Genomic DNA, 13,036 nt, shown 5'->3' with positions numbered 1-13,036 from the left:
GGGAAAAGCAGCCATGCTACGTTCCTGTCCCCAGCCCTGGGCACTGCCACTGCCACAGCTGGGGCACCCACAGCCTGCGTGGTCCAGGTCTCCTGTGTTTGAGGCTGGGGCTGTCCAGGGCATGTGGCAGCAGCAGCAGAGCCTGGGTGCCTGGGCCCTGATGGCTCTGATCAGATCTCTGGATCTCACTGTGCTGAGTAATGAGCACTAGTCTTTACAAAAGCAGCAAACCCCAGTATGGTCCTTCTTTGCTTTTACACAGAGGCGATGAAAGGGGAGGGGGATATTTTCCTGTGCTCTGCTTCGAAACGCCACGCTTCTGAGCTGTTATCAACAAGCTTGTGCCTTTCTGGCAGCCCTCATGGGTGCTTGTGATGTGGTTTCTTTTCCATTGTAGATAGCACCAAGCCTGAGCTGAGCGCGGGGAGGGAGCCCATAAGCGCCGAGACGAGAAGTGGAACATGAGCGGGAAGAGCCCCTTGTCGCGGTCTGCCGCACACCCCTGCGAGCTGCATTCCTCGGGCTCACAGCCCGCCACGCTGGCCTGCAGCGATGGGGACGAGCCGCCCAGCCAGGCTCCGGAGCCTGCCAGCCCCTGGGACCATGCTCAGCCTTCCCGAGGAGCAGAGGGGGAGCGTGAGGACCAGGGGGACGAACATCTGGAAGCGGTGACGGAGCTGGGGGAGAGGCAGAGTGAGCAGGGACTGGGGACAGACGTCGCCGGTGACAGTGGCCGTGAGGACGGGACGGTGCTGGCCAACGGTGTGGACGTGGGACTGGAGCAGGGAGACGGTGGCGTGCCCAGCCCAAGCAACACATGTTCTGGGGAGAGGGGCTCCCCCAGACACGAGAGATCTAGAGAGGCCCTCAGCAAGGAGCGGTTGCAAAGCATCCTGGGGTCTTCAGAAGCTCTAAGTGCTGACGAGCCAGAGGAGCAGCTCGGGTGAGTGTGAAGCCATTGTAATGTCAGCTCGGTGATGGTTCAGTGTGTGCTGTTTCTCATCCTCCTTGGTTCGAGCTACTCTGCTGCATGTGTAACTCCTTAGTTTAGAAAGCTGCAGCCGCTCTCATGGCTGACTGTGGCTTTTCACTCTTTTTCTCTCTGGGCTTCTCACGCTGCTTTTCCCTGTTACAGATGCAGAGAAGCTGCGATTAGAGGCAGTGTCTGCCCTCAGAGGCACTAAAGCAAAAGAGAAGTTTTAAGGGTCTCAAGTGCTGGGTGCTGGTTGTGCTCCCTTTGGGGGTGTCTCACTTGCAAGTTGGAGATTCAGCTGCAGCGCTTAGGGCAGTTACCCAATGTAACTTAGGACAAGAATGAGAGCCTGGGGATGATGGAGAGTGAAGTTTGGCTCAGAGGCTGTTACGCCCTGTCAACATGGCTTGCTCTGACAGTCCCTGCATTAGCAGGCTATGGCTTTATCTCCAAAGGACCAGACCATTAGTAATGGAAGGCAAGGCATGGCACTGAACTTTGCTCCTCACTGCACCTCTGGCAGGTGTTACCAGTGCCTGGGCAGCACAGGGAGAGCCATAGGAGACAGAAGATATGTCATCCTCTTCTCATCAATGGTGGGGTGTTTCCCATACCACTCCTATGGGAGGAGTATGGATGTTTCCCTTTGCCACCAGAAATCATCCAGGGGTCTGTATCATAGCCACCTGGGGCTGATGGCTGCTGTGAGTCTTACAGCACTGCCTACATACTTACCCCAGCACAGGAGAGATGCTGCAAGCAGGAAGAGACTGGAGAACAGCAGAGGTTATCACAGAGGAGTATGGCTTTCTTAAGAAGAGAAGGTACGAAAGGGACAGGGTGGCCAAGAGGGGTCTGTGAATCACCTCCTAGTTTTAGTCCAGCACAGGCTTCAGGCTGAGCTGTTTGTTTAGAGCTCTGTCTGGAGTGCTGGCAGGAGTGTCAGCAGAGCTGGGAAGCCACACAGTGTGTGGGCTGATGCCAGGCATCCCTAATTCATTGCATCTCTAGTGTTGAACAGGCTCCCCTATAAAAAGCTGGTGGTTTGTTTTACCCAAATCCCCCAGCACGAAGGAGCAGCACTGTTTCAATAAGCACAGATGAAGGTATTGAAGAGGAAGAGTGTCCAATGCAGGCTGCTGATGTCCAGAGAGATAGAGGAGTGTACCCAGGCAGGTCCTGCAAGCCCTATAAGCCCTGCAGTCAGGTCTTGGATGCCTGCAGGTCTCTCAGGATGCAAGCGAATCGTACCTGCTTGGTATGTGGCTCCCTGGCAGGGATTGTGAGTTCAAGAGGAAGCTAAGGGTGGTTGGCAAATGCTGCCACAGTCACTGGGATTGCAATTATTTTAAGGTACTAGGGCATGGATTAGGAGAAGTGGCAGGCTGAGGATTTGGAGATGATGCATCCTGACTGGGCTCTGCATGTGCAGTCCATGATCTTATGCTCTGACCATATTCACTCGGACATCAAATGAGTCTTTTGGGAAGCTGAATGATGAAGGGACAAGTCACACACTATATTCAAAGCAGAAGGACATCTGGGAAACTTCAGGGACACAGCTGACATCTGGGAAACCACTTATTTTCTAGGCATCTAGTTAGCTCACTGTGTTTGAGTCCCTTAATGCTTTGACCACTTATCTTTAGGCTAATGGAAGAAACACGTGGCTGGACCAAACACAGCATGGAGCTGGTCTTTCCTGACCGTAGCTGTCTGGCTGTCTCTCCTAGATCTATGTGGGTCAGGAATAACAAAGCTGACAGATGAACCAAGGCACCAGAAAGTCACTGTCATCCTGCGTCATCTCTGAGTTTGCCTAGTTCTTTCTTTACTCCCTTTTGGTATGTTGTTGGTTTTGTTATGACCTATTGTGGATATAGGAGAACCTGGTGTGTCTCTGTCCTAAAGTTTTACCAGTGAGCAGTCAACTATTCATTCCTGGGGAACAAATCGCTTGTCATCATCCACATGTTGCTGCTCATATAATGCACTTTCTCCCCGGATAGTAAAGTACTTTACAAGAAGATTTGCTCTTCCCACTGAACCAATGAAGATTAAAGGAGAAAAAGTAATCCAAGGACATCGACTCTATGGTGGAGACTGAGAAAATATGACTGCCCAGCTGAAGATAGGTTTGTGAGTCTATGCAGGAAATTGTTGTTATAACAATTAAGGAAATAAAGCCAAAGCTTTAGTGCTTGTCCTGCAGCTTGCATTAACAAAATCCCTTCTACCTACTTTCTAGTTTACCCTATGAATTGGCATGCCAGTGCACCATTTGTCAAAGCACCATTTTCATACCATTCTGGTTATGTTGCCGAGAGGTCTTTCAACTTCCCAGAAGCCCCTAGCAGTGGCTTTGACGTTCTCAGGGAGGTCATAGCTCTGCGGTCAAACTGAAAGCTTCACCAGTGAATTACAGTCCCTGCTTTCATCCCCATGAGCTCATGCAAAAAGGTTAAATTTTTCACAAAGAAATCCCCATCTTTGGCTTGTAGACACATGTAATACCTGCAGTTTTGGGACTGCTGCCTTTACCCACACGTGGCAACATATCAGCATTGAGCAATTCAAATTCCATTAAATAAAGTTGCAGAAAAACTTTGCAGGAAAACTGTAGCACATAGGCAAGAAAATCCTGATTTCTTATCATCTCCTTCTCTAACTGGACTCCACACTCCACCAACACGGCAAACTAGGCTGTACTTTATTGCAGCTAATTAACCAGTGAGAAGTGAAATGTAAACAACTCAGTGCATAAAACCCCACTATGGTTCAGCTGCAATAATAACCAAGGGCAATGCTCTGCACGTCTTGCTGTAAGCAATAGAACAGCATTTCCAACATGACTGGGAAAAGCAGCACAAGCAATTAGATACACTTACAAAACCTTGTGATTACAATGTGAATAAATATATGGGTCCTTATTTAAGTCAAGCAGTTGCTTTCACTGCAGTGTAGTAAGTATGTGATGCTTCTCTGTGGGGAGGCTCTATCAGGTTCATTCATACGAGAGGTCTTTCACTATATCCCACCCTAGCTTTTTTCAGGTCTTTGCTTGAACTAGATGGAGATGGTGCTCCTGGGCTGGTCTCTTTGTCCTCCGTCTTCTCCAAGATCACGCAAGAAAAGATGTGATGTTTCTGGCTTGTTGGTGTCTACTGACTCCCCACAGGACCATGGCTCCTGCCCTGGGATCTGCAGTCTGTCCCACGCAGCCTTTGCTGGGGCATTTGTAGGGACACAGACTTTCTCAGTTTGTTGCCTGCTGTACAAGTTTGAGCTCAAGGGATAAATGAAAGTCTAGAAAATATAAGCTCTGTCTTGTGAACAGTTAACGGAAATTTTTCTGTTCAGCGTGGCAAGAGACTGTGAGCTGTCTGGCTTGGGACGGTGGGAACGTGGGACCTGCTAAGCAATATCTAGGAGGTGCAGGGCAGGGCATACCCTCCTGCGTGGGTGCTCCTGCACAAAGACATGATGCTGATGGGGGTGGTGATGCAAGCCAAGGGCTGGTGTGATGGCTTCCTCGGGGGACCTGGGGAAACCACAAAAGCTCAAGGACTTTCCTTTGTGTGGTGAGGATACAGACCCAGAGCTGTAGAGGAGGCTAAGACTGCAGATCATCTGTAGAGGAGAGGACATGGAAGTTCACTGGGCATGGGAGTTCTCATTAGAAGTTTGGCAATGGGACGAGCTGCCAAGGCAGGTCTGTAATTCCTGCCACCGTGGATAAATAAGGCTGTAAAGTCCTTCCTGTCACAAGGGGATGAAGTTTTTTAAGTTCCTCCTGCTTTGTTGAAGGAGATCTTTTCTGCACACAAAGCCAGGCACTACAGTTCATCCTGCAGGGATAGAGGGGTTTGTGAAGACAAACAAGCCTGAGGATGAGGGCTCTGGGCTGGAGCTCCTGCTGTGTGTCTCATTTCTGCTTATGTCTGGTTTGCTGCACAGCCAGCTCTGATGAACTGAGTGACGGTTTTCTTAAGCCCTGAGCTCCTGGAATCAAGGGATTACATGAGTCTACAGATTCATGTAAGCTTTTACCCATGTGCTTGCAGAGCTAGGTTTGAAAATAGCAACTCCCATGGCTCAGACATCAGAGGGGACTTTCAAAGGATACAAAAACTGACTTGTCAGGGCCCATCAAGTCTCATGAATGTAGCATAAGCCACGCATAGTTGTTTTCCTTCTCGCACAGCTCTTCAGGTGGGCCTGTTCTGCTCCCTACTGTGCTGGAACCCCCTATTCCTGCCACAGCTCACCAGCCTGCTGGCCTGGCATCCAGTATCAGATAGAAGGGAAAGTAGTGTGGCATAGTCACTTCATGGGACCTTGACCTGCTTGGGTTCCTCAGACTCTTGGAACACTGATAAATAAGAAACCTGAGAGAACTTATCAGTCCTCTCCTCTTCAAAGGCACTCACCCTGGCACGTTACAAGTAGGAAAATTTACCTTTGTTCTAATCCTCCCTCAAGTGCACTTTTTTTTTGCAAGATGGGAAATAAGAAGTATGCCAGCTGACTTGTGCCCACATCTCACTGCCACAATGAGGCACCTCTGTCATTGTAGTCTTCCCTCGTTACACTGGTTTTCTCTTAGTTGTCCAGAGTATCCCTTCTCATGCTATGACTGCCTTTGGTGGTTGTGGATTTCTGAGGTGAGGCCATCTCTGCTAGGCAGGTACTTCCTATCCTGTAGGCTTGAGCCCTTAAACACAGTGGCTGTAGCAAACAAGGGTGATAACTTTGAGGACTTTGATATGTGAAGGAATACCAGGTCCCATATTGCACTGGAATTAGTGCTCATGTAAAAGCTGAGTTCCTGCTGCCCATGTTGAGAAGGGTGTTGGAGGATGACTGCTCAGGCATGGTGTATCTTGTGCTGCCCATGAAAACCATCTGCTCCACAAAAATGATGATGATGACAGTGGTTCCCAGATGGGTATGTTATCATCCATGGCAAGGTTGTGCATTCCCTAGTTAGGGTCACTGTGTCCTGAAGTGGCTAGCCATCTTCCACCCTGCCTGAAGCATTTTGAAGGGCTAGGGTTTCCAGGCATAGGTGACGTTGCATCAGCATATCTGGGCCAGTAAATTCAGGGGCTTATTATCTGCTGTCTGCTGAAAAGGCAGACTTCCCTCTTTGCTACCTGCTGAGCTGTGCAGTGGAAATACAGGCAAATACCTCCCACCTTGAGAGAAGAAACTGTCCAACCCAGACCCCTTAATGGTCCAAGTAGACCTGGTTTCAGGGCTCCACTGAGCATCGGCCCAAGCACAGCAGTGATGTTCAGGGGTCTGTCTCCACCATGAAACCAGGGAGCCTGTCTCTGTTGGACAAAATGGTCTGAACATCTCTGGATCAGGGCATCTGTAAGCTGCAAATAGCTGGAGCTGGAAACATGCAGCTGGCTGTGGGAGCTGTCAGGGGGTGGTCGCTTTGCTTTCCCTTTTTTTCTGCTGTTTGCTGGTGGAGATGGGATACATTTTCCCTACTTTTGCTAAAAGGAATTCCACGGGATGTGGTGCATGCTTCAATTTCCCCACCTAAAAAGACTTGAACTGTTTTGTGAAGTGCACTGAGTAGTGTTTAGACTCCTAGAAGACACTCTCATGGCTATGCCATGCCTGGCTTACAAGTGCTTTACTGCCTCTGTGCTAGAGCCACCAACGTGCATGTCCAATCTCCTCTGTGCCAGATGATGTGCAAGGCAGGGAGTGGGCTGTCACTGATGTTCTGTAGGAAACATTGCTAACAGTAGCTGGGTTTGGGCACGTACAGGTACAGCATCTTGGAAGCTAGCTCATCCCTGATCCACCCCCAGAATTCAACCCAGGGAAACGTATCCTGCTGCAAAGCGAGGCTATGCTCACTAGCAGGGGCACTGGGCAGAGATATGGCACTTATACATGGCTGCCAACCTGAGGCAACCGTGGCGAGGAGGTTCACTGCATTGACTTCAACCAGCAACCAAGTGCCTAGTCAGCAACTTGCTCACCACCATCTCTTGTGGGGTGGGGGAGAGAATCAGAGAACAAAAGAGAGCAGGGTTGTGAGTCAAGGTAAAAGCATAATAAGTGAAGAAAAAAGAAAAAAAAAAAAAGAAAAAAGCAATCACTGACCCTTGCCCCCCAACAGATCAATGCCAGCCAGTCTCTGAGCAGTGGCTGCTTCAAAAGACCAAATTTTTCCAGCTTTTTTTTTTTTTTTTTTTCCCCTGAGAGTGACTTTATAAGGCATGGAATGCCCCATTGGTCAATGCAGGTCAGTGGAAGGAAGGCGGTGAAGGAATTGTGGAGGCAGGTTTCACCTGAGACCCCTGGGGTGTTTCACACAAGTTTTTGCAGCCTGATCTGTTCCAGGAGGGACAGAGCCCTCCCAGCTGCCAGGGCTCTGAGCACAGCGGGTGTTGCTGGATTTGACTCAGATTAAATCTCCCAGCATGAGTTCACAATGAGATGTACACTGGAATGAATGCCCCTGCATTCAAAGCCCAGCAGAGCTTGGATTGCTGGGAGTCATCCATGCTTATCTGGAAGCTAGGCTTGTAGGTTCATGCATTTCACAGCCTTTAACGCTATGCCTAAATCCCACAGGCTAGCTGTAAAGCAGCATGGAGCCTCCCCTGAATGGCGGTGTGTCTGTCACCTTTTACATCCCTCTCAGTGGTGAGAAAACTTTTTGTAGGGTGCCTTGCACTTCTGGGGTGCCTCATGTTATAGAAAAGGTTTAAGTTACAACATATGAATTGCTCCCTAAAAGCTTCTGTCATTTCTCTGCTGTAAAAAGGGATCAAGGACGTTTGCTGCCAACATCCAAAGTTAGATGAAATGGCCTCAATCTTAAGGATTTTCATGCTTTTGAAGTAGCCATAATTGGAGCACTTGGAAGAAGGGAGATAACCTGTAGATTAAATCTTTTCTGGCAGTGGATCCAGTAGCAGATGTCAGGTGCAAATATCTCCAGTTCAGATGTCTGTCTTTTTACTGGGGCATGAACAAAGTAAGGGTTGGCTGGGCCCCTGGGACTGCTTATCATAAAACTCTGCCTTTTTCAGCTCTAGAAGCTTGTAACACAATTGAGAACCAAACAAGTTATACCACAGAAAGGTCCCAAGAGCCTATAATCACATCATCCATTTCTGCCTCTTCTCTTGCCTCCTATCTCCAAGTGGAGCAGTGCAAGCAATTACCTTGACAGTATTTTCTACATTTCTTCTTTTGGTCCAGATTTGCTTCTGGAGATGCCGAGCTGAGCTGCAGTGCGGATGACAAGGAACATTTTCAATTCAAAGACATCAGGGATGGGTTCAGCTCGACCTTTGAGAAGATCGTTGAGTCTGACCTTATGAAGGGTACATACTACAGCAGCTTGGACTCTTTGGACGTCCTCTCTCTGACAGATGAGACAGACAGCTGTGTCAGTTTTGAGGCCCCACTCACCCCACTGATCCAGCAAAGGGTCAAGGAAAGCCCGGAGCTCTTGGAGCAGAAACTAGTAGCCCAGCAGAGAGAAGCCCTTCACCACATGGCAGCTGATAAACAAGAGCAGGCAGCAGAAAAGCCAGCAGAGGGAGATTTTGGGAGCCCTCTTAGGCATTCAATTACCAGCAGCAGGTCAGAGAATGTGCTGAGCCGGTTGTCCTTGAAGAGTATCCCAAATGGGTTCCACGTGGAAGGATCAGAGGAAGATGCCACCAAGATCATTAACTCCATCAGGTAAGACAGGCTGGGAATTCCATGGGTAAACCCTCCTTGTTTTATGGCGTCTCAGTCCAGGAGCAAGGCTCAGAGGATGTCATACAGATGGAGCTGCTTTTTTCCCCTTGTGCTTTCTCTCATGTACTGTCATGGCAGAGAGGCCAAACACCAACAGGAAAAACTTTCCTACCTGTAGGTTAGGACTACAGCTGGGGACCAAGGTCCCCTGGCATTAAACTAGTCAGTTCCCAGCAGGCCTGTGTCTGAGTATTCCTTGTTCTTAAGCTCAGGATCCCAGGCTGCAGGTGAGCTGCAGGGTCCTCTAGGAGCTCTGTGAGCCCAAGAGAAGCCAAAGTTCAGCACTCTATGTTCACTTTTGCCCTGGAGAGCATCACCATTCATTTGGCTGCTCACAACTCCTGTCTCTTCTTACAGCAGATGAAGCTGGGGGTCCTCTGAGTAGATCATTGCCTCATCTGCCTAACATCTGCAAAAGCCCTTGGCAGCTTGGAGGCAGTCAAACACACTCCCAAACATGCTCTGAAGTGCAGGGGAACCTCGAAGTCTTTCTTAGGACTGGGTGTCCCTGTAGAGGCCTTTCCAAAGGTTCTTCTGCAGGCAGTGAGGAGATCAGCAGAGACTTCATCCTCTGGACCCACTCAGACCCAAACCATCACCTTTGGGAGGCAGCAGCTCATCTGCAGGGCACTTCTCTGCATGAGGAAACCAGGTAATGAGCAGCCAGGTCATGGGAGAGCTGGAGCGAGGCCTTACGTCCAGCTAGCTATCAGGCCTTCGGTTAGTCACACTGCCCAAAAAAGGTGTGAATAGGTGTCATAACTGGCCTTGGCAAAGAAACTAAAGGTTTGCAGCCCCATCTACATGGTGCCAGTAGGGCTGCTCAGCACGTTGTCTGTGGGAATGACGGTAGGTCTGGTGCCAGTCTCATTGGGATGATTTGTACAAGCATAGTTTCTCATCCTCGGCAAAGAATCTGAACTGAATAGCACACCCTCTATGCTTAAGATCTCATAAATGTCCACACCTCTGAAACCCTTGGTATCCCTTTCCATACCAGTGGAGAGAGAAAAAGCTTTAAAAGGTGTTGGGGCTGCTTGCTTTGAACGGATATGTCCTCATTTCTCAGGGAGGAGTCACCTTCTCTTCAATCTTTTTCTACAAGTTTGAAATTCAATTGTACTATTTAATTTGACCTGAAATGAAAGAGGGCTTGTCTAATGTCCAGTTCCCAAATTTATTGTTTTTTCCTATTTCTTGGTCAGGACAAGAAAAAATTAAAACATGGCATTTTCTGTTGTATTCGTCAAGCTGCGTGGCTGCTCCTTGAATTGTTTTGTTTCCGTATAGTGACGCCAGCTTGAAAGACACTCTGTCAGACTCTGACTCCGACATGGGCAGCACGGAGCAGCTCAACCAGGGCAGCACAGACACCTTGGCAAACGGCTGCAGGGCAGATAGCGAGGCTGCCAAGAGGCTGGCCAAGCGCCTCTACAACCTCGAAGGGTTCAAGCGCTGTGACGTGGCGCGCCAGCTCGGGAAAAAGTAAGTGAGGCTTTGGGTTGCAGCCAGCCCTGCGAGGGGCTTGATGGAGACGGCAGCGTTGAGCACGGCCAGCAGAAGCACAGCGGTGGTGGGGAGGGCTTGGGGGAGCATTGGTCGTGTTGGGTGCATCGGGCAAAGGCAGGAAGGGACACAGTTGCTGTTACAAAGGCTTGCTGGGTGGAGTTGGGGCTGTTGGAGATCCCTCTGTTTGAAATTGGTCCAAGACCAATGCCCTTGAAATCTGAATCCTACAAGACGCCTGCATGTATTGGGCATTAACTACCACAAGCTGCTACCCACCAGAACCAAATGTTTCATGTGCTTAGTAAGGGCCCAGCAAGACCCCCCTCTAAAGCAATCCCCAGGCCAAAGGGTTTGGGATCCAGACATGGATCTGTCCTGGGCTCTCTACCAATCCCCAAGTTTTTCATGTCTGCACCCCAAAATCTTCTTGCTGCAGTGCCTCTTGATCCAGTCTCCGCAGGTGGCAAGAAGGCTTTGATGGAGAGCCAGGTACACACTGGAGGTCCAAGCATCTCAGTAGATTTGCCTGGGTAAGGCAGAAGAGAAAGAAAAAGTTTTTTTTCAAAAGTGGGAGAGTTACAGAGATTTCTAAGAGACAAAGGAACAGTAACGAGTATAGCAGTAACAGATTATTTTAGGATGCCAGTGGGTGTGAGGACACCAATTCCCATCATCCTTCTCCTAGAACTGATATAATCTATGTTGCTGGGGTGGTTTTTTTTATGTCCTTGAAATGTGTCACTCCGGCCCAGAACAGCAGAACGCAGTTGTCTCTCAGCAGATACCCAAACTTTCAGTACCAAGGATCGTCTGTGACTCCCAGCTTAGTCTTGGGACAGAAGGAGCATACGAATGATCTCCTAGACAGGCTCTTTGTATCACTTGGCAGTATCCCCATGCTCCCTTTTTGCTGTGATTCTTGTAGTAGGTGCATTGCTGGCAGATGCTGGCTCAGTTCTAACATCCTTTCTTGCAAACTAAGTGAGGGAAGTTTTAAGCAATGAATCCCTGGGGTTGAATTTGGGTATGTCCCTTTGGTAGTTCCTGCAATCCTCACACCTTAGTAAGCTGTTTGGTGACCCATGTTTGAGAATTGAATTGACACAACCTTTGAAAGAAAACTTTTGTTTTGATCAGCTGGGTTTTTGAAATCTGAATCGTTTCCCACCAGAAGACCTGAATAGAGGTGCAGACTCTTGGACCAAGCCTGTGAATTAGAAGAGCAGGAAAGGAAGGATGAGGATAGGTGTGGTTTAAGTTGGTCTTGCTCACTTAAGACAATGTAAAACTAATCTACAGTGGTGGGAGCAGGGTAAGTTTAAGTGGTGTTTTCAGGCCAGTTTCATGTAGGACGTGGGATGGCTAGGAGGGCTGTGCAAGAAGTAATACTTCGTTTTAAAGCTTTTTAGATCATTTTAAGCCCTTTTTGTCTTCATGAACATTGGCAATTTTCTCAAAAAACAAACAAACAAAAAACCAAAGGACCAAACCAAACCCCAGAACATTCACCATTACCAAACAAATAGAAAAGGCTTGATGAACAAGAAAATGCAAGTTGAATATCTCCAAAAAATTTCCTTCCCATTGACACAATTCTGTGAAATTAATCTCAAACCCAGAAATGACCTTTGTCTCTCTGAAGACCGTGTGTTTTGGGAACTGAACTCTCCATGGAAGAGGCTTGTTCCTGCACTGGTTTGTGCATTGTCTTGTCTCCATCACTACTCATGGTCACACATCTTTTGCTGGATGGAGGCAGAAGTATCTCAGCTGCAAGACCATGAAGACAGGAGTGCTAGATACTTTCTTGTAGGGTTTCCCAACTGAGCACTGTGCTCACAAAACCACGCAGACAGCAATGGAGCAGAGAGCAGAGCACAGTGTCAGCATCACAGTGCACTGAGAACTGGGGGTCTGGCAGTGTATTGTCCTCTGGAGATCAGGAGAATTTTGCTTAGCCAAACTTCTTATGGACAATCTTTTTTTGGTCCAGGTGACTGTAGCACAAAAAGGATCTTGGACGATACCAGCTTAGCGCTGTAAGACAGTGTGATCAGGCTGCAAAACAACAAAGGAGGGACCTTTCCATGTCCCTCCACTCAGAAATTAAACTGTGAGGACAGGCCAGGGCTCCCGTGTTATTCCCAGGGTGGCTGTGACCCATCAAGGTCAGTCAGCACTCATGGTACCTGGACCTTCCCAAGTCAGGAAGAGGGAAGAAACTTCAAGGTGGGGTGTAAGGTGAGAGGAGGTCTGTAGAGAATGTCTGTGTGAAGGAGCTACCAGCCAGAGGATGCCAGACAGGTCCATGTGGGAAATGCCTCACTGTTCTTGTAGGGATATCTCTGTCATATCTGAGCTGCATGGTGGAAGTGTCACCCATTCCTGCAGGAGGGGTTGGGACTAGCACAGAGAGTAAGACAATTCCTGAATGAGAAAACCGAGCAAACACTTAAGCCCACCTTAGTGTAGGCCATGGTCTTGCCCTGGCCAGTGTTGGAGTTCTGTGTCCCAGGGGCATGTTAACTGGCTCTGGAGCTCAACGATAAGGGTCCCATCAATGTCACTCAGCCCCCAGCTAGACAAAGGAGTTTATTGTTTCCAAGGGTCTGGCTGCCCTCAGGTGTCTGGTTCCTTCAGCAGAGCTGGCAGTCCTTGTCTGGAGCTTTTTCGAGCAGCGAGAGCCCAAGTTAAGCACACAGGAAGGTGTGATGGGCATCCAGGCTGAGCACTTCTGGCACCACAGCAGGTGGCACGGCTTACTTGTGC

At 48.9% G+C, this 13,036-nt stretch overlaps 1 protein-coding gene across 1 annotated transcript in view; it reads left to right on the top strand.

Moving 5' to 3' along the window:
* Window positions 1–461: 461 nt before the first annotated feature.
* Window positions 462–13,036, top strand: part of LOC103778000 (PH and SEC7 domain-containing protein 2-like) — a gene marked incomplete at its 3' end in the record, with an annotated part of 33,520 nt that continues 20,945 nt past the window's right edge. Inside the window, exons 1-3 of the mRNA XM_008945568.1 lie at window positions 462–943; window positions 8,210–8,698; window positions 10,049–10,243. Coding sequence (XP_008943816.1) covers window positions 462–943; window positions 8,210–8,698; window positions 10,049–10,243 — 1,166 coding nt within the window. The remainder of the gene's footprint in view (window positions 944–8,209; window positions 8,699–10,048; window positions 10,244–13,036) is intronic.

This window comes from Merops nubicus, unplaced genomic scaffold (assembly GCF_000691845.1).
Source record: "Merops nubicus isolate BGI_N331 unplaced genomic scaffold, ASM69184v1 scaffold9448, whole genome shotgun sequence".
Taxonomy (NCBI): domain Eukaryota; kingdom Metazoa; phylum Chordata; class Aves; order Coraciiformes; family Meropidae; genus Merops; species Merops nubicus.
The sequence above is the reverse complement of the archived record's forward strand: the minus strand, read 5'-3'. Positions and strand labels throughout refer to the sequence as shown.